The sequence below is a fragment of the Pterocles gutturalis genome, unplaced genomic scaffold (assembly GCF_000699245.1).
Source record: "Pterocles gutturalis isolate BGI_N339 unplaced genomic scaffold, ASM69924v1 scaffold8450, whole genome shotgun sequence".
Taxonomy (NCBI): Eukaryota; Metazoa; Chordata; class Aves; order Pterocliformes; family Pteroclidae; genus Pterocles; species Pterocles gutturalis.
Genome location: NW_010145824.1, coordinates 20,842 through 40,840, shown reverse-complemented (window position 1 = coordinate 40,840; position 19,999 = coordinate 20,842). Strand labels below are relative to the sequence as shown.

The window sequence follows — 19,999 nt, the reverse complement described above, 5'->3', positions numbered from 1 at the left end:
GTCTCGCAGGACTTCAGTAGTTACTTTTTTTTTTTTTTTTTTTGTCTCATAAAGCAGTGTCCAGATTGCAGAGCTGTAGAGGAGCCACAGCAAGGAAAGAAGACAACCTGATTTTTTTTTTTTTTTGGTCTGTTATTTGGTGAAGTGTTTTCCTATTAGCCAGTCTAGGGGTGTCAGCCTAAAATGTCCCCTTCGGCAGAGATTTGAAGAGCACTGGCTGGGCAAGGAGGGCATGGGCAGCTCCCCAGCAGCTTGCTGACCTTTCATGCGATAGGGCAGCAGGATGTCTACGTGCGTTCGCAGGAGGTGGATCATGCAGGAAGCTGCCGAGCTATCGCCCTGCCCTCACCTTCTGCCAGCAGCACTGTGGCTGTGTTGTTGCCCTGCTGCCCACGCTCAGCATCCACAATGCAGACCCTGATGGCCAAACGCTGCTCTTGGATGTTTGGGTGCAAATTGGCTTTTCTAGGGTCTGGTTTCTCACTGGTTGCTGACCTTTTGGGGATGAGATCACACATTCCCCTTTTTCTTAACCAGAACTTCTCCTCCCCTCCCAAAGTACACACAATGTATGTGAATAAGTGTGATAAAAATTGCAGCTTCTGTTGGTTTTTTTGAAAGATGGGGTGTTTTTAACCAAAAGCAAAGAATGAATGCGTAGGTTATTTATAACCCGTGTTTCTGGCTGCTTTGATGGTGGTGAAGGTCAAGCAGACAGAAAAGGTGGGAAGCCTTGAACACAGGAGTGGCTGTGCCCTGCAGCTCCAGCAGTTGCTCTCCCATCTTTTGCAGCTTGCCAGTGCTCCCGGGAGGGCTCTCTGCACAGCACCTGCGACCAGGAAACGGGGCAGTGCACCTGCCGGCCCAAAGTGACGGGACTGCGCTGCGATAGCTGCGTGCTGGGCGCCTACGGATTTCCACACTGCGAAGGTACCCCCTTCCCCTCTCTGATGGGGGGACCGCGGTGTCTTGGGACATAGCGGTGCGGTGCTGGGCATGTCATCCCCCAACAGCTTTGCAAGGGAAGAAATAACTCCCTTTAGGGACAGCCAGGGTGTGAGCTATCTATAAATCCCTCCTTGTGCCTCTCTTTTCTAGTGGGCTCCTGTAACCCAGCTGGGCTGGTGACTGCAGATCCCTCACTGGCCCCGGTGAGTATCGGATGAACCCACCACCTCCTGCATGTCATTTTTGTGTGATCCCCCTTTTCTCACTTTGGGCCACATCCTTCCTTAAGCGCAGCCTGAAAACAGCCACCACGCGTGCCAGGGTGGCAGACACCACGTTCAGCCGCAGTGCTGCAGGTTCTCACTGCTCTTCTCTCGTCCTCCCTCTCCCAGGGCTCCTGCGCGTGTCGGGCGTACGTCGAAGGCCCAGCTTGTGACAGATGCAAGCCCTTATACTGGAACCTGACTCCAGAGAACCCCTACGGCTGCACAAGTAAGGAAATGGCATTTGCATGGCCCCAGAAAGTCCCCTCCGTGCTGTAACGGTGCAAAAGCCAAACCCAAGCCAGCAAGGACCATCATTGCTGGATGGAAGCGATGCCCTTCCATCCTTCTTCACCCTGAAGTGACACATCAAAGCTGGAGTGCTCTGGGTAACCCCACCTTGGAGAGGGGAAAGGGTGGACTCTGGAGCTTTTTGCTCTTCCCACTTAATTTTTCATGGCTAAATGTGCAGAAAAGGCAAATGTCTTTGGTAGTTGTGTCCTCAACAGTAACTGTCCAAAATAAAAAGAGAGTCCTTCTGCAGCGCTGCCTGGTACTTGACCAGCTCCCAGCTCCTCTTATCCCAGCTGGTGTCCTCTGGTGCGGTGGGTGGTGTCCCCATCAGGCTTCTTCTCAAGGGCTGATTGATCTTCTGGTTTTCTTGTTCATCTCCCTCTCTCCAGGCTGCAAGTGTGACACCAAGGGCACCATCAGCGGAATTGCAGAGTGCCGGCAGGTGGGTTTGCTCCTCTCTGCCCCCAGGCACCTCTGAGCATGAGCTCAGGGAGCATTTCGGCTCCATCCCTCGCAGCAGCTGCTGGAGAGGCTGGTCCTGATGCTGAGCTCTCAAAGGTTGCACCACAGTTTGGGTTTGCATGAGAACATAAGTTTAAGACCTGACATAAATTAGGCACCTAAATATTTCTGGATCTGTCCCGGGATGCCTGGATTTTTGTTTGTCTGCATTGTTGGGTAATTTAACTTATCTGGCCCACCCACACGCAGGAAGCAATGTAGAGCATGAAACTCAAAATGCTTCTCCAGTGTCTCAGACTAGGATGCAAATAACTGAGAAACTTAGTTATTAGACTTAGCTGTGGTGAGCAACGGGAGGGAATGAGCTTCCATGCCTGCTTCTCTGCTAGGGCGACGGGCAGTGTTTCTGCAAACCGAACATCTGCGGCCAGTTCTGCTCAGCGTGCAAAGACGGCTACTTCAATAGGGAGAACGCAAATTACTTTGGCTGCCAAGGTGAGCCCCCTGCGTGATGTGTTGGGTGAAGGAGGGACCAGAGGAGCTGACCGTGGAGCACGTGGCTCTGCACATACAAACTGGTTTTCATCATAGCGTGGCCCAGAGCAGAGGCTGGGTCTTGCTGTGGATCTGGAGACCTGAGTTCATGCTTTTGCCACCATTGGGCACAGGTACATCAGGTTGGAGAATGAAAGGCCAGGAAAGGTGCCCCACTTGGGTGCCAGAAACTTGTGTTTGAACCACCGGCCACATCCTTGCAGCTCTACCCCTTCTTCCTGTTGGGAGCAGGTGGGCATGGACATGTGGGCTTGGCTGCTCTCCATCGTGCCCATGGGAAGCAGGGAAAGATGAGATCCGGCCACTCTCCGCCAGCCCACGCGGTCCTGGCAGGGCTGGGAAGAGGGAGCAAGGCTGCTCCCGCCGGCAGGGCTGCGGCGCCCAGCCGTGAGGGTTTGCAGACCTCGTGCCTCCCGCAGCCGGCAGCCGCCTGGAAATAGCTCAGCGCTGAGGTGGAAGAGGAGCCGGTCCAAGTGGGGCTGGGGCCAATATGAAAACGGATACAATGGAGTAAAAATAGAGGCCCCAGCCTCCTCATCCACTGGGGCGTGCCTTTTGATTAGTGACCAGGAGCTCGTTAGTGTGGCAGGAATGTAAACAGGCGCTTCCTGCCCGCAGGCTGCCAGTGCGACGTCGGCGGGGCGCTGGGGCCATCCTGCGAGGAGCGGAGCGGAGCCTGTCGCTGTCGGCAGAACACACGCGGGCCCACCTGCACCCACTAAGCTGGTAGAGGGAGATGCACCTTGGGGTGCTGCGCTTGCTGTCCGCTTCCTCGGGAGTGGTGTTTGGGGCCACCGCGAGGATGGAGACCTCACCTCATCTCCTAGGCTGCTGCCCCATCTGCTGCATGCCTGGCGGAGGTGTCCTCTTGCCTCTCCTCCAGTACCGGGAGGTAACAGTGCTCCCTCTCTTCCCCAGACCCATGCAGGACCATTATTTCCCTGACCTTCACCACTTGAAGTTCGAGCTGGAGGAAGGCACCACGCTGGCCGGGCGAGCTGTGCGGTTCGGCTACAACCCCCTGGAGTTCGAGGGCTTCAGCTGGCGAGGATACGCGCAGATGTCCTCCATCCAGGTACGCCTGGTGTCTCCGTCCCAGCCCGGCTCCCCCTGGGGAGGATGTGGCCAGGGGAGGACTGATGTGCTTCTGGCACACATCTTTCACCCCGAGTGCTTCTCAAACCCCCAAAGCCACACGATGGCGACACAAACAGCACAGTGTATATATATAGCCTGTTTGCACAGATATTTCCTGTAGTGCTGGGGACAGCATAGACTGATGAGGGGAAAGATCCTAAATTGGGAGTCCCCTGACATCCTAATCCGGTTAGACAACGGTGGTCGCTTGGTGATGACTTACAGGGATGTCTATAAACACTGTCTTTGGGTTTCCTTGTGGCTCTTTCATCTGACTCTGCTCTTTCCTGGAACTCTGCATAACCTTCCCTCCCTTTTCCAAAAATACATAGGCTCCTCCTTAGCTGCCATGTTCAGCTTGGACCTCTTGTTAGCATTCTGCCTCTTCTCTTGCTGTTAGGTGGTTTGCTGTAACAGTGGTTTACACTAACCTGGAGTTGTTGAAGCCCTAGAAATGGAGCTATTTTGGCTGTTGACCCTTTTTTCTCCTCGGTGGATGCTTCTGCATGGCCCCCCCAGAAGTGTCACCTGTGTGTGTTTGGGGATGGGGTGCAGGACAGCGATTCTCTGGTAGTCTTGTCCTGTGTAAGATGTTCCGTATTCTGGTGCGTGTACTTTCACTTTTCTTCAATTTTTCATGCTTAGGTAAATTAACAGAGGGGCCAAATGTGTTAGCCATTTCCCGTTGAATTTGTAAGCAGGAACTGAGCAGCAAGCCCCCATAGGCTCCCTTGAGAAAACCCTAGCCCTAAAGCTTAAGGATGGAGCTCAGGCTCAAGCTCATGACTTCTGATTTGTATCCAGTGTTGGCATTTGAGATAGAAATAGGCCTTGATAAAAGGGCTAGGACGTGGCTTTCTGCTGGTAGGTCTCACCTGTAGTTTGCTCTCTGCAGGATCCTTCCAGTTTGCTCTCTAGTGGGAAGATGGTGTGTAACTGGAGCTTTGAAGAGCACAGAGCCCTCGTTAGGAGTCTCCCTGGGCAGACCCCAGCTTTCCCCTGTGGGCAGGAGGATATTTAAGCAGATGCTTAGATCCCTTGGAATGGGTTGGACTTAATCATCTCCTAAACTGAGGTCTTGCCAAACAGTGTCCTGGCAGGTGGAGGGCTGACACATCAGTGGCACACTCCCTTAGCACCCCTAGTCCTCCGCGTTGTGGGTTCCTGAGGACGAGGCACCAGCTCAGTTTGCAGCCTCTGTAGGATCTGGGCAGAGCCCCATAGGCACAAGGGCAGGTGATTCGGCGCTGGGTACCTGCTGTCTGGTTACGGCACACTAAGCCCAAAAGCAACATGCCGATAACAACAGCAAGGACTTCCTAAAACCTTTCCTCTGGCGTGGCACGTGCCCCAGGACAGCCGAACCACCCTGTTGTGCCACAGCACCTTCCAGATGTGAGCAGAGCCACCCCACCCCTTTCCCGCAGGCAGCTTGCTCCCTCGGTGGCTGTCCCCAAAAGGGACGGCATCGCAAGGCATCTGTGCCTTGTGTGCGGTAGGGCGGGTGTGCTTGTCTCCTCCTTGCGCTGTGGCATGTGGCTTTGGGAGCAGTGAGCCGAGCGGCTGCGCTTGGGCTGGTAGCTGTTGGCGGTGAAGGTAATTGAAGGTGTGCTCTGCTTCTCTCCCCTTTCTCTCTCCCACCAGCCCAAGGTAGTGGTGACTCTCAATGTGACCTCCCCCGCCCTCTTCCGCCTCGTCTTCCGCTGCGTCAGCCGGGGGCCTGCCAGTGTGGAAGGGAGGGTCTCAGTCGTTGAGGAAGGAAAGTTTAATGTTTGTGGCAACTGTAAGTGCATTTTTCACTTCTAGACTCACTCAGAGCATCCCATGCTGCGACACTGCTCCTCTGCCCCTTCTCCTGCCCCAGGTGTGCCCGTCCCCAGGTGTGCCCGTCCCCAGTGTGCCCGTCTCAGGTGGCCGGCCAGCGCCGTGCCGTGGGATGGTGAGGGAGGGGGAAGAGAGGCAGGCAGGCAGGCAGGTAGGCAGGCGGGTCAGGCTCTCCCGCAGAGCAGGTGAGCGGCCAGGAGCTGGCTCCTCAGTGACCTGTGCCCCATGTGCTTTTTTGCTTTTTGCAGAATAAAATCAGAGTCACTGTAGACGTGAAGGAGGCAGAGCTCTATCTGTTCCATGTCATCCTGAGGTATATTAATTCAGGAGGGGCCACTGTGTATGGCAAAATTACAGCTTATCAGCCACGAAGGAGAGGTAAGGATCCCAGACTGCTCTGCTCCCCTGCACCGTCGCCACCTCCTCCCCATCCCAGGCAACCTCCTGCATCATCTTTTCCAGAAGACACTTCCATATGGCTTTACCTGTTAGTCCTGCCCTTCCAATGGCAGGGCATTGGAAAGGCTGATTTGAGGTTGCAGCCCCCCTTATTTAAGAAAACAGGAGCAAGCTGGTTCCCAGTCCTGGGGCTGCGCCCTGAGGACTGTTATCAGCCAGGCTGGTGTGAGATAAGGCTGTTGTATGGTTTGGTACAACTTTTCCAGCACAGGACAAGATCACTCCTGTGCCCCAGGCAGACCTGAGCTGAGTTTCCACAAAACCAGAATGGGCCAAGTGCTGGGAACTGGATCCAAAGCTTGGCAGCTGGACATGGTTTTGTTTCACAGGTGCCCTCATATGGCAGTCCTGCCCTTGCCTTGCGCTTCTCCCAAACCAGGCTGCTGGCTTCACACGTGGTGTGGGCTTTGGAATTGGTGTGGAATTGCATCTTATACAGGGATTGCACTCTGGTCCAGTGTCTTCTCATCAAGCCATGAGCTGCTGGAGAAGAAGAGCCACAAAAAGATGTCTGAACAAGCCTAGAGACCTGGACAACAATTATTGTGGGAATTAATATGATCCAGAATGCATGGGGACAGACCTGAGGCTGTGCAAGTGTCCTAGTGGATGGCTGGCTGATTGATTTTACTCCTGATTCTGCTGAAGCTCTTCCTCCAGACCATACGTGCGCAGCACAAGGCTGTCGACGCCAGCTACGTAATTTATCAGTGTGTGAAGTTCTCTCTTGAATTGACCTAGAAGGTGTTTTGCCTTTGATGTGTTATGCAAGGTTTGAAATGCCAAGATATTAGTTTTCTACTTTTTTTTGAGGAGAAAAATAGCTGGTTATTTTTATGGCCAGTGGATTACACACAGCAGAAAGAGAAGAGAAGGATGAGCCGTGCTTGTGCCTTAGGATCCCACCAAAGGTTGGGAAGTATTTAATCTGTCCTATCCAGCAGCAGAGCTCATTTGCCTTACAACATGCTTCCCTCCTTGCTCAGAAGCAACATTTGATTTTTCTGGTGATGAAGGCAAGCTGCCAGACTGACCAGCAGCGGGATCCATGAGAGCAGCTTCCTTGATAGGCCAGGTCAGCTCCAGAAATGCTGAGCCACCTTCTGACTCGGTGGAATGGGCTTCACGTGGTGAAGGACGAGCAGCCTGGAGTGAAGACAAGTTGGAAGTTCTGGCTTGCAAAAAGGGAAGCCTTTTCTGAGTATGTGATTTTGCATACTGGTTTCACCCACCCCAGCTCCAGAAGCCATGGCTGTTTGAGTTGTGCATCGTCTCAAAGGGATGTGAAACGTCAGCTTGTCAAGACATCTACCCTGTTCAGGGAAATCTCTTCACTCCTTGCATCCTCACCTCTGCTTCCCATCTGAGAAAGCCAGGGCTCAGCCTCAGCTGGTGCCGGGCATGTCACAGAGCTAGCACACATGGGAAGGGGCTGAGCCCACCCAGCAGTAGCACAAGCCCTTGCTTTAGCTTCTGGCCCTCTGCATTATGCCTTGGTGGATACACAAGGATAGTCAGCGTGCCACGTTCCCCATTTCCTTCTTCATCTCATCTGCTCACCGTGCCGTCATACTCGGTGAATCCCTCTCACCCATGCTCTTCAAAATGCTCCTGAGACTTCCAGACAGTCAGTCTGCTTCTAGGTGCTGTGTTGTTATTGCATCCAAAGTTACTGAATACAAAGGCTATGGGACTGTGTCAGCTGAGCCAAGGAGCTGTTCAGCAGCAGCAGGATGAGGCCTTAAACCCGTTCTGTCCTGTCGATTAAAATTATTGTCCAAATCTTGGGTGCAGAGCCTGTGGCTGGCAAGAAAGACAGGAGCACAGCTTGGGGTCTGAGGGTTTGCCAGAAGACAGGTATCTCACCTGTGGGGCTGGGGTCAGAACAGCCCTGAGGAAGAATGTATCTAGGTAATTCTTTTTGTCTGTCTCAGAATAAATTCTTCACAGATGAGTTCCTTCCTTCTCTAGCTGGCAAAATGCTCCTTGGCATGCAGTACTTGATGCTTTGCAGTCTGGGGATGCAGAGCAGACTGTGAAAGCTGTGGATTAGCATTAAGGATTGTAGTGATTTTTCTGATTTTTTTTTTTTTTTTATTTTTTTTCCCCCTCTTATTAAGCTACTGAGATTCAGAGTGAATGTCTCTGTTACGGGACAGCACGAGGTTGTGATGCATCTGCTACGGCAGCACCAAGAGAGCAGTAGCCCGGGACTACCCACTGCACTACAGAGCTGCTTCCCTGAGCATAGCCTTCTATTTGCAGCCCCAGGCTTCCCATATCAGTCCCTTCACAGCCTCTCATCCCTCCCACTCCAGGTACAGAGCAGACCAAGCAGATTGTTTTTGCTCCCAGCACGGAGCCAGCCTTTGTCACCGTCCCACAGAACAGCTTTGGGGAGCCCTTCGTACTCAACCCCAACACCTGGTCTCTGGTTGTTGAAGCAGAGGGTGTGCTCCTGGTAAGGACCAGCCCCCATGCTCCATCCACCACGGGGGGGCTTCAGCAGCTCCCTGAGGGCAAGTGGCCCAAACATAACCAACTCTCCCATCTCTCCTCCTAGGACTATCTGGTTTTGCTCCCCAGCTCGTACTATGAAGCTCCAATACTGCAGCTAAAGGTCACGGAGCCATGTACCTACCAGACAGCCCCAGAACAAGCCACCCAGAAGTAAGGATCTCCGTGCCTTTGTGCTGTGTGGGACCTACCCAGCTCCTCTTGACCTGGGATTAAGAAATATATACAGTGCACAGTCTGTGAGGGTCTGGGTGCAATAGCGCTGCTTAGTGGAGCACTTTGCTGTGGTTGATAACGCCCACTGAACCTGCGCTGTCCCAGAAAGCCAACGTGTAGATCTCCTCATCTATGGCACAGGCAGTCTATGTGTTCTCATGGACCCTGGAGGGGCAGCTCACCCAGTAAGACCATAGTCCTCTCTTCCAGGCTGTGTTCCCAGTGCCGGGCTGTATGTCAGTCAACAGCCCTGGAAAACAGCTACAATGAGTTAGGTCTTGCTGGACTGTTCAGAACGAATGAGCAGAGCCTGGTAGTGCTTAGAGCATCTCAGTGCATCTGCTTGCTCTGCCCAAGACTTTGCTGTCCATCTTGGCAGGAAGACTGGTTGGATTCTGGACACCAGTTGTCCCCTCCACTATAGCAGTGGTCCCCAGGATAAAGCACATTGCAAGGGGAGAGAAGCTTTTTGTTGTTATGGCCGTTGTGGGTCCTGTAATACACAGTCTGTTGCTTCACACTAACCAGAGATGTTCATTCGGGCAGTGGAGCCTTCATGTTGGACCAAAGCCTTTTGCAAATCTTGCTGGGATCAGGCTGCATGGGTGCTCTCGACTCTTACAATTGTGATGTTACAACCATACTTTGCAATTTTTTTCTTTATGTGTTTAGCTGCCTCTTGTATAAGTACCTGTCTGTGGACGGCTTCCCTGCTGCATCAGGGGTGGACGCGGTGTGCAGGCTGGACAACCGCTTACCCAGAGGGTGTCCCACCGAGCAGCTCACCCCCTCCCATCCCCGGATGGCGATGTGCAGCGGCAGTGATGTGAGTGACACTTCTGTTCCATCCCTCGGGTGGGCACTGCGGCGCTCGTCCCTCTGCTCCCATGGCTGGGTGCTTTACGTATCCCTGGGCAGGCTACCAGCAGGGCTTTTCACCCATGTACACCCCACTGTAGTCCCCTCAGTCTCACAGCTGTGTGCTTGCATGCCCTGTTGTTCAAGGCACCCAAAAGCAGTGTCTGACATGCAAAGGGCTTGCAAGGACACACGTGGGACAGGTAAGAGTTGTCCCCTCAGCTGCAGAGGAGGCTCGTTTGCACCGCAGGTGTCCTGCACATGCTCACTGCAAGGAGTGAGACAGGAGACCCCTGCTCAGTCATCTCTTTGTCTTCCAGGTGGAAGTCCAGCTCTCCCTGCCTGTCGCCCAGCCTGGGAAATACGTGCTGGTGGTGGAGTACGCCAACACCAACGCTTTGCAGACAGTGGGCGTTGCTGTGAGCTCGCCCCACTTAGCCATGCAGCAGGGCATCTTCATCTTCTACCCGTGTGTCTACAGGTACGGTCAGCTCTGAGTCGGAGAAAGGGTTCAGTCCTCATCTAACATGGCAAGGACAGGCCCCCCGAGTTGAGCTTTTTCTGTTTTATCACATGAACAAAGCAGTGCCTCAGTGTTGTACATCTGAGCTGTGTGTGTCCAAGCTCATTCTAGCTGGACATGGATTTTAGTGACTGTCCATCCCTGGGAAATAGATGGCATCCCTGGCACGCTGCCTGTGCCAACGTAGTCTGCTGATGCCTCTGCCAGGAGATAACCTGTTGGTCCCGTTTACAGCTGGGTATGTTGGTAGGGGCCCTGATTTAGGGAATGGCCTTCGGGCAGGTTTATTGAAGCTGTTGGTGGAGGTGGAACCCTGTCCCTTGCTGTAAAAGTGTCTGAGTTCAGACCGCAACCTTTGCGATAGGAAACAAATGTCTGGGGTGTCCTTGGGAAACTTCACTCTACGGTTTGGCAGAAAAGGCAGCAAAAGATTTACAGGGACTTTGTATAAGTAGCTTCAGGACATATAGCTGGCAAGACAAGAAATGGGTCATGACCCTGCTCAAGGCTGGCTTCAAGATCTGTGTTTCTCTTACAGTTTCCTTTGTCGAGGGGTTGCTGTGGATTCCCAGAGCCGCATGGCAACTTTTGAACTTACCTCAGAGGCCACCATCCAGTTCGCCTCTGATCTGGCTGACTTCTTCCTGGTAAGGCTCCCTCTGGGCACGGCTCTGTTGGCAGTTGCAGGGAGAGGCAGGAGTGGCACCTAGCCTGGAGAAGGGTTTTCTAGTCCTGTTTGGACAGGATACTAGATCTTAGTGTGTGCCATGAGGAGGCCAAGGTGGAGAACGTGGTCAGTGGTGTGTTTTGAAGTAGATCATGGGACTGGGGTTTGGGAGAAGAAGATGCTCTTTGCAGAGGGAGTTTTGCAGCTGTGGCTGTGCCTCTTCCTATTTTACCTTGAAGGCATTCACAGTTGCTTAGCCAAGGACAGAAGAATCCCATAAATATCTGGAGCTCCTGAATGCCTTAGGGCTTGTGCCAAGGAAGAAGGGGCAGTAAAAGGAGGTGTGATGGCCATGTATTAGCTGCAGTGTCTGATAAGGAGGTGCTTAGTGTGGGCAGCCTGATGGCTGGTGGGCACAAAGACTGCTGGAGGCTCCCCGTGCCAAAGGCTGTCGGTAACCGGGCATCTCTCTCTCTCCCACGTGGCAGCACAAAGTGTACCTCGCACCTGCTGCGCAGTTCACCATGGAGTTCATCGAGCCCAGGGTGCATTGCATCAGCGTCCATGGCACGTTCTCATCCAACAGGTAAGAGCCTCTGGCTCCTCGGGGTTTTAGGATGAACATAGCTGTTTCCAAAAGCTTTGAATCAATATTTGCACAGGAGTTAGCCTGTGCAAGGTTCCTGTTCTTCCTTTGCTGAGCCCATGGCCCAGAGCCCCAGGGGTCCCGGTAGAAAGCTCTCCTTCAGCAGGCATGCTTTGTAGTCTGCCAGGCGTTACAGGGCGTACTTCTGCTGCCAGGACCCGATAGCCTCTCTCTTTAGTTGTCAGAGATCTTTACATCCCATTTTCTCCTTGTTTTGCAGCAGTTCCTGTGTTCCCTCAAGGTTCCTGAAGCTTTCGCAGTCGATCGTTTTGGAGGTGGGCCAGGCTGTGCCCATTGCCCCTGATGTCCCCCTGGCTCAGGCTGTTCATGTGGCTCTAGCTGGGGTCCCGGTGGAGCCTGCACCTCGGCCTCCCACGGTGGTGGACCCTGCCGCAGAGCTCATCCTCCTGCAGCCACAGCAGGTAGTGACATGGGCGTGGGTTGGGCTGGTTTGGTGCTGTGACACCGGACACCTCGGGCAGGGAGAAGTTTTCCTTCTCTATTAAGTAGCTTTAGCAATTAGCAATTTAGCAATTAGCATTTTCAGAATTTGATTTGGACTGTAAACTGTCTCTGAACCTGTAATTCCTGTGGACTCCCTGTCTTAGCTCCATTCAAGCCTGCTTGGTTCTGTGGGCTCCCAGGAAAAGCTCTGCAGGTGGCGCTGTTAGAGGGGGAGTGTGGAGGCACGAGGGCTCGATTCACCAAAAGTGAACAAAAGACCTGACAGTCTGTAACCTGACAGTTGTGCAATAAGAGCACAAATTGATGCAATAATAAAAAACATCCTAGCTGTGAGTACAGGCATCGGATGTGGGGTTTTTTCTCTTTGTTCTGCTGTTTCGGGCCAGGCTGCTGTTGTGTTTAACAGCCGGATCCAGACCCTGGGACGCTATGCCTTCATCCTACACTACTACCAGCCCAACCATCCCACCTTCCCCGTGGAAGTGTTAATCAACGGTGGGCGCATCTGGCAAGGTGAGAAGAGCAGGGGACCCGGGGGAAGCTACTAGTAGGCAGAAGCCTTGGAAAGTTTTTGATGCCAGAGGATAGCTGTGGGTTCACTGAGGAGTGCAAAGATGAAGCGAGACTGACTTAACCTGTTGCAAACCGAAAGGGTCTGGTGGGGACTGCAAGAGAAATGTGGGACCAATGAGTGTGTGGTCTTTTCAGGTCAGACCAACGCTACTTTCTGCCCACATGGCTATGGGTGCCGGAGCCTGGTAGTTTCTGAGGACCAGATCATCCTGGATGTTACCGATAATGATCTGACTGTGGTTGTTCGAGTGCCAGAGGGCAAGCAGCTGTGGCTGGTGAGTCTCTCTGGGAAGCTCCTGGGACATGCTGGATGGAGTTTGTCCTTGGGGATTTTTGTCACTATGGAACCGCAGGAATGTTTCCCACCATCACTCTGTTTCTGAACTACCCTAGAAAGTCGGTGTAGAATTGAGGGCAGAATTCACAGAGACAGGGTCAGTATATGGCAGACCTGCGTGGTTTTAATACCAAAGCAAGGCAGATAGGGAAGCTGTTGCTTTGCATACATAGCTTGTGATAATCCAGAATAAGCCTTGTTCCTACTCCAGTAATATTTTGCACCTGCATAGTGTTTTTAGTCCAGGCAAATCTCAACGTGAGAGCAGGTAGCCCTTGTTATTCTCAGGCAACAGGATGAGAAGATTGACCAAAATGTGGATTAATGACTGAAAGACAGAATTGGAACCCAGGTGCCTTCATGTCTAGGAGTCTGAGATGACGGTGACTGCCTGCCTCTGTGCTGAAGCACAGCCCATGCTGCCCTTTTGGGGTATTCTGCTTTTTTTTTACTCCCATGAATTTGGGTCATCCCTCACATGGATGATTTACACATTTACTCTAATGGACCCTGGTGGGCAGACCTCAATCGAGAGGTGATCCCTGGTCTTTACAGTACTCGGGCACTTTGTGCGTTATGCGCTATCCCAGCAAGAGATGAGTTGATGAGAAGTTAAAGGTGCATTTTGGGTTGTGTCTGTCTGGGTAAGCTAAGGAGCGTGGATCACGCATCTTATCCTTGCTTTGCAGGATTACATCCTCGTGGTGCCTGAGGACAGCTACAGCTCTCAGTACCTGCAGGAGGAACCCCTGGACAAGTCCTACGACTTCATCAGCAGCTGTGGCATCAACAGTTTCTACATCAAGTGAGACCCTTGGCTCTTGGTGGCTGCTCTGCTGCCTACAGACTGCACACTCCTCCGGAGCCAAAACCTCTTCCCTTCGTGTGGGGCAGGGGAGGGGTCTGGTTAAGGCTTTCCTTATCTAACGACCAAACCTGTGGGTATTTTGGGGGATCTCGATGTCACAGGCTCTCCCTCCCACTAATTCCCTGCCCATTGCTGTAGGAGATCCCATTGGATTTTGGGGTGGTAGGGAGACTGTCAGGGTGTGCAGCAAGGTGATTTCTCCTCCTGCCTTCCCCTGCAGCCCCAGCACGTCGTCCAAGTTCTGCCGTGACTCTGCCACCTCGCTCTCCCTCTTCTACAACAACGGGGCGCTGCCCTGCCAGTGCCACGAGGCAGGAGCACGGAGCAGCCAGTGCGAGCCCTTCGGCGGGCAGTGTCCCTGCAAGCCCAACGTCATCGGGCGAGAGTGCTCCCGCTGTGCCACCGGCTACTGGGGCTTCCCCAACTGCAGGCGTGAGTTGTCCCATCTCCCACTCTGCTTTCTTGCCACTTACAGGGCTGAGGCTGTTTTGGGAGATGGCTGTGTTTTCCAGCCCTGTAAGGCTCCACTTGCATGAAAACAGCCCAGCTGTGCTCTCCTTGGGCTGCCTGGGCATTGCTCCCCCAAACACAGCCCCTTTTCTGCCCCTTCCAGCCTGCGACTCGAAGTGACGGGGCAGTGCATCTGCCCTCCGCACACCCTGAAGCCTGAGTGTGTTGTGTGCGAGCCCCAGACCTTTGGCTGCCACCCGCTCATCGGCTGCGAGGACTGCAACTGCTCTCGGCCCGGCGTGCAGGAGCTGACGGAGCCCGGCTGCGACGTGGACAGCGGGCAGTGCAGGTGCGGGAGCCCTGTCCTGGCACTGGCCGTGTCTGGCAGCATCCCTGGTCCCTGCGGGAGTGATGGGACACGGCGGCTGCCGGGAGGAAACGGGCAGGATGGGGAAATCCTCATCAACACTGTGTCGTGCCAGTGTGGGTGAAGCTCTGAAAGCTCAGCTTTCCGCAGCAGAAGGCGGAGGTTTCTAATGCTGTGGCTCTCGTGTCCCATCCAGGTGCAAGCCCAACATCATCGGGCGCCAGTGTGACCTCTGTGCCCCTGGCTACTACCAGTACCCCAACTGCCGGCGGTGTGACTGCCACCAGGCTGGCACTGAAGCGAGTGTGTGTGACCCGGTCACAGGGCAGTGTCACTGCAAGGTCAGTCCCTCGATGCCTTCGCATGGTGCCTTTCTCCTGGGCTCAACTCTCCTCTGGCTGTGGGTATGGGGGCTGGGGGTGTCTGGCGTGCCGGGAGGGCGCAGGGCTGGAAGAGAGTGCCTGTGGGCCTGAGCTGCAGCCAGCCTGCCCACGTGATGGTGGGTTCCCTGAAAGACTCGTTCTCCCCATCTTTCCTGGCCGTGAAGGCTCACTCTTTGTGCTGTCCCTGGGGAGATGTGAGTCCAGCCCCGTGTCAGTGCCCGGTGCAGGTAGAGCTGTCAGCCCTGCTGACTCCTGCTCCTGTGTGACAGCAGAGTAACTCGAACCGCTGCTGAGCTGCCTGCTTCACAAGTGCTTGCTCTGGGTGAATTTAATGTTTGATGGGTGGGGTGCAAGCAAGCCTGTTCAGGGACTGCGTAATCATCTCCCAGCATCACATCGTTGTGCTTTGATCACTTGTACAACATCTCTGTGCTCCACTAAGGCCTCGTGAGGAGCTGCTGACGCTGTTGAGCTTTGCTTGTCTTCCAGGAAAATGTGGAGGGTCCAAGGTGTGACCAGTGCCGCCTGGGGACGTTTTCTTTGGATGCCAGCAATCCCAAGGGCTGCACCAAGTGTTTCTGCTTTGGTGCGACAGATCGCTGCCGCAGCGCTGAGAAGCACCGAGCTGAGGTGAGAGGGGCCAGGGGCCACCAGAGCCTACAGGTTGGTTGTGTTCCCATCTGCCTGGGGTCTCTGTCCTGCATTAACCCTACCCCTCCGTTTTCCTTGTGCCCATCTCCCACTTTCAGCCCCTTTTCCTGGCCTCTGGGGTCTCATAGGGTGGGAAGTCCTGGCATGGGGGGACTGCCAGGTGGGAGGCAGGGGTGGTACTCAGCTTTCCAGTGGCTTTATCAGGTTGCATGTGAGGTTGTGAGCCTGTTGTCATTCTTTCTGCTGCTCTGGGACTTGCTCTTCTGGAGCATCAGCACCCACATACTTCCCATAGCTCAACTAGACGATGTACGTTTGCTCTTCCCCTACAGTTCGTTGACATGAACGGGTGGCTCTTGTTGAGCAGCGACCGCCAAGAAGTGCCGACAACTCTGAGCCTGCGGGAGCAGCTCCTCCGCGCTGATCTCAAGAACCTCCCGGATGCCTACCAGGAGCTCTACTGGGTTGCACCCAGCTCCTACCTTGGGGACCGGGTAAGGGCACAGTGGCAGCTGGACCAGCAGTCATGCCCATCCCTGACCCCTCCAACGCGTGTGCCAGCAGCATGCCCACGGACACGCAGGCATTGCTCGCGCTCCGGCTGAGCACGGGCAGCTCTGCCCCATCTCAGTGTGGACTGCCAGCACCATCTGCAATTTGTCTCTCCCTTAGGTTTCCTCCTATGGTGGGTACCTGCGCTACGAGCTTCACGCCAACCTGCGGAGGGGTGATGTGTTCATTCCCGTGGAGTCCCGCCCGGATTTGATCCTGAAGGTGCAGCCCAAGAAATTCCCCGGTGCCCCCTGCTAATGCATGGGCAGGATGAGGTGGTGACTGACACCTTCCTTGCTTTTCCCAGGGAAATCAGATGAGCATCATGTTTCTGGAAGGCACCTACCCATCCCCAGGGGAGGTACATGAAGGCCAGCTGCAGCTGGTGGAGGTGAGTTTGCACACACAAGTGTGTACCAAGGTAAGTGCTCAGATGCTGTTGAAAGGGCAAGACTAGCATGTAGACAGAAGGGATGATTGCTTTGAGCTCAGTTTTTTAGGTGCTGCCTATTGCAGCGGTAGAGATCCAGAGCTGTTTTACCTGTGCAAAGGGGATTGATCCCAGCAGCAGGGCAATGAAGGCTGGGCTGAATGTTCAGGTGCCTGTGCTTCCTGCCGGTAAGGTCAGATTTTCTCCCACCAGGGTAACTTCAGGCACACAGAGACGCACAACCCTGTCTCTAGAGAGGAGCTCATGATGGTGCTGGCAAACCTGGAGCAGCTGCAGATCCGGGCGCTCTTCTCCCAGCTCTCTTCGTCCGTGTCCCTGCGCCGCGTGGTCCTGGAGGTGGCAACAGACATGGCTACGGGCACCCGCGCCAGCAACGTGGAGCTGTGCTTCTGCCCAGCTAACTACCAGGGGGACTCCTGCCAGGTAGGGCTGAAAGCAGACCTGCTGCTCCAGGCAGAGGGGAGTCAAACAGTCACATTTGGGGTCTCAGCCACCCCTCCTGCTTGGTGTGGGTGGCAGCCGTTGGGTTTGGATGGTTGTGCAAAGCAGTGGTGCCAGAGGACCAGCTTCCAAGCCGACCCCTGAGGGCTTCAGTTGAAATTACAGCTCAGGTTGTGCAACAACAAGGAACAACATCTCCCAGGCTCCCCAACACCAGCCCAGTCCTGGCTCCCCTCCCACCACAACACAGTGCACCTGGGAAAGGTGTGTTAGCTGCATCTGTCCTCTTGGAAAAGACATGATGGAGAGATCGTTCAGGTGGTGCAGACCAAAATGAAGTGCATGCAGTACCTTGGAACGGGTCCTTCTGTCTGGCCAGTTATCTCCTACTGATGAGGAGCAGGACAGCTGCACTGAAAAATCTTCATTGTTGCTTTTAATCTCTTCTCCATCAGTACAACCCTGTGGGAATTCTGTCATGGAAATTAAATTAGTCTCTTTGCTTTGCCTGGGTATTGGGTTGTTTTTCAGATCTCTCTTTTTTTCTCTCCTCAGGAATGTGCTCCAGGTTACTACAGGGACACCAAGGGGCTCTTTCTGGGAAAATGCATCCCATGTCATTGCAACGGCCACTCGGATCAGTGCCTGCCGGGCTCTGGGATATGCCTTGTAAGTAAACAGTGAAGCAGCATGATATTTTGGAGTTATAAGGTCTGTAGCATGTGATGAAAAAGCTCTTCCCATACTGACTGAGCTGGCAGGACTGTGCCTGAATTGGAGCATTGGCTGCATGTGCCATTTTGGGGGTGGTCCTGCTCAGGGTCAGCTTAGGGTGAAAGACAGTTATGGGGAAGAGGAAGGGCTGAAGCATCCGCATATCTGGTGGGGAATTCTTTGTGCAGCCCAGCATTTCTTGCTGTCAGTGCTGAGCCCACAGCCTGCCTTTTCCTTGCAGAACTGCCAGCACAACACAGAGGGAGACCACTGCGAGCGATGCAGGGATGGCTACGTGGGCAGCCGCTCTGCCGAAGAACCCCTGCAGTGTGTTGGGTGTCCATGCCCTCTTTCAGTTGCCTCCAACAAGTAAGCACCCTTGGATGGGATTGCCTGTTTGGCCTCCCTGTTTAACCACTGGGAACCAGGCTGTGCCCCATCAGGGTGGTGTGGTGTCCCAGTGCCAGCCTTGTCCGTGGGCCTGAACCATCTCCATCCCTAAAGCCCCAGCAGCCCCCAACGGAGTGATCAGCTCCCGGGGCACCATGTCAGGGATAACTGCACCCTCCTGTTCACCCCTTGTTGTTTCAGTTTTGCCGTCGGTTGTGTCCACAAGGGCTCCAACACCCAGTGCCTCTGCAAGCCCGGCTACGCTGGACCCAACTGTGAGCGGTAAGGGCAACGGCACCCATGTTCCTGAGGCTATGCACACCCAAGCCCTGTGCAGCCGATGCTGTGGCAGAAGTGAAGTTGTCCTAGTACACACTGCAAAGGAAACAGTTGGCTCTGCCTGCAGCGTGCTTTGCTCTGGAAGGATTTCTTTCAATCCTTTTCAGCCTGCAGTTGCCCTCTTGCTGTCTCCACTGCTGATATATTGTGTTACCGTGGGTGGATTACTTACCTGTGCTTTGCCTTGACTTGCACTCTGGGATGAAGGCACCTTTCTGGGGCATCATGAGGCAAAACACAAAGTGCTTGGAGGTCCCCGAGGGCTGCAGCGGTTAGAAGCGTTGGATGCTCGCACTGTTACCATTGCACAGGACTCAAGCGTGGTGCAGGCGTGAGCTGTGGGGATCCCTCCAGTGCTTGGCTGTGTTTTAACTTGCTGTATTTCTCCAGGTGTGCCCCAGGATACTACGGCAATCCCTTGGTGATCGGCAGCTCGTGCCAGCCCTGCGACTGCAGCGGGAACACGGATCCCAACATGCTGTTCAGCAGCTGCGACTCCCTGACAGGCGCCTGCACGGGGTGCATGCACCACACGGCCGGCGCGCGCTGCGAGCTCTGCAGCCCCGGCTACTACGGGGATGCCGTGGCAGCCAAGAACTGCACACGTGAGTGGGGCAGGCGGCAAGCACTGCAGGGGGAAGATGGCCAGACTTGACCGTGGACGTGTTAGCACCTTAGCCAGGCTGTGCATGTCCCTGATGAGTCATGCGCTTGCTTGCACACATTGCAGGCGTCCTCCAAAGGCGATAATAAGAAAAAAAACCAACTCCACAAACCTGCCCTCCAGCATCACAACTTCATAACCTCCAACCCACCCCTGAATGCAAGCCACTAAACCATGCCCAGGCTGGAACGGTCTTGCCCTGAGCAGCTACTGCAGCAGCGGTGCCTGGGCAGGTGTCATGGGAATAAATTGACGTCAGGAGCAAATCCAAGAGGAGAGAGGCTCTGTCTTTGCTCTGACCATGATAGATAAGGGAGAAATAGGACTCCCTGTTGGGAAAAAAGTTTGTGAGTGGCTGAGCAGTCTCCTTGGCATATAACTGGGTGCATTTTCCCCTGGGCAGAGTGCAACTGTTCACCTTGTGGGACAGAGTCGTGCCATCCACAAACCGGCCAGTGCTTCTGCAAGACTGGAGTGACCGGCCAGCACTGCGACCGCTGCGAGGTGAGGGCCACCTGCGTACTGGGATGGTGCCTGTCCTTTGCACAGGGACAAAGGGCAGCCCTGGTGTGTCATCCCCAGGCCTGTGAGTGGAGCGATGTGGCAGCCAGGGGGTTAAAATTGGATTTGATCTGCCTTTGCATGGCAAAAGCCTGTTAAAGAACCAGCCCCCATGCTCCATCCACCACCTGGCAGCATCCAGTGTGGGCATTGCAGGGAAAGGGCAGGTCTGCAGGGCAGTGCTGCGGTGTGTCTGGGCTCTTGTTGCAGCTCCAAACCTTTGCCATGTTGGTATGAGTTTGGGGGTAGTCAAAACACACCTAGAAGGCAAGCCTGGGGTCCTACATCGCCTCCGCCTGTCCCAGGAGGGAGGCACACATGCCCTCTTGCTGAACAGGGCACCCACTACTCTGCTCTTCCCCAGGAGGGCTACTACGGCTTCGAGGGATGCTCCGGCTGCCGGAGGTGTGGCTGCGACGTCGGC

At 54.4% G+C, this 19,999-nt stretch overlaps 1 protein-coding gene across 1 annotated transcript in view; it reads left to right on the top strand.

The window, feature by feature from the left end:
- LAMA5 (laminin, alpha 5) overlaps window positions 1–19,999 on the top strand; it is a 47,382-nt gene that overhangs the window by 14,347 nt on the left and 13,036 nt on the right. The window contains 32 exon segments of the mRNA XM_010085512.1: window positions 793–930; window positions 1,099–1,151; window positions 1,341–1,440; window positions 1,895–1,947; window positions 2,357–2,462; window positions 3,141–3,240; window positions 3,441–3,597; window positions 5,732–5,861; window positions 8,261–8,403; window positions 8,506–8,612; window positions 9,348–9,501; window positions 9,854–10,014; window positions 10,595–10,703; window positions 11,212–11,309; window positions 11,590–11,791; window positions 12,221–12,347; window positions 12,543–12,682; window positions 13,434–13,549; window positions 13,833–14,042; window positions 14,205–14,411; window positions 14,626–14,770; window positions 15,302–15,442; window positions 15,796–15,957; window positions 16,136–16,237; window positions 16,323–16,406; window positions 16,659–16,889; window positions 17,463–17,576; window positions 17,863–17,990; window positions 18,213–18,293; window positions 18,741–18,955; window positions 19,418–19,518; window positions 19,940–19,993. Of these exon segments, the coding sequence (XP_010083814.1) occupies window positions 793–930; window positions 1,099–1,151; window positions 1,341–1,440; window positions 1,895–1,947; window positions 2,357–2,462; window positions 3,141–3,240; window positions 3,441–3,597; window positions 5,732–5,861; window positions 8,261–8,403; window positions 8,506–8,612; window positions 9,348–9,501; window positions 9,854–10,014; window positions 10,595–10,703; window positions 11,212–11,309; window positions 11,590–11,791; window positions 12,221–12,347; window positions 12,543–12,682; window positions 13,434–13,549; window positions 13,833–14,042; window positions 14,205–14,411; window positions 14,626–14,770; window positions 15,302–15,442; window positions 15,796–15,957; window positions 16,136–16,237; window positions 16,323–16,406; window positions 16,659–16,889; window positions 17,463–17,576; window positions 17,863–17,990; window positions 18,213–18,293; window positions 18,741–18,955; window positions 19,418–19,518; window positions 19,940–19,993 (4,169 nt within the window).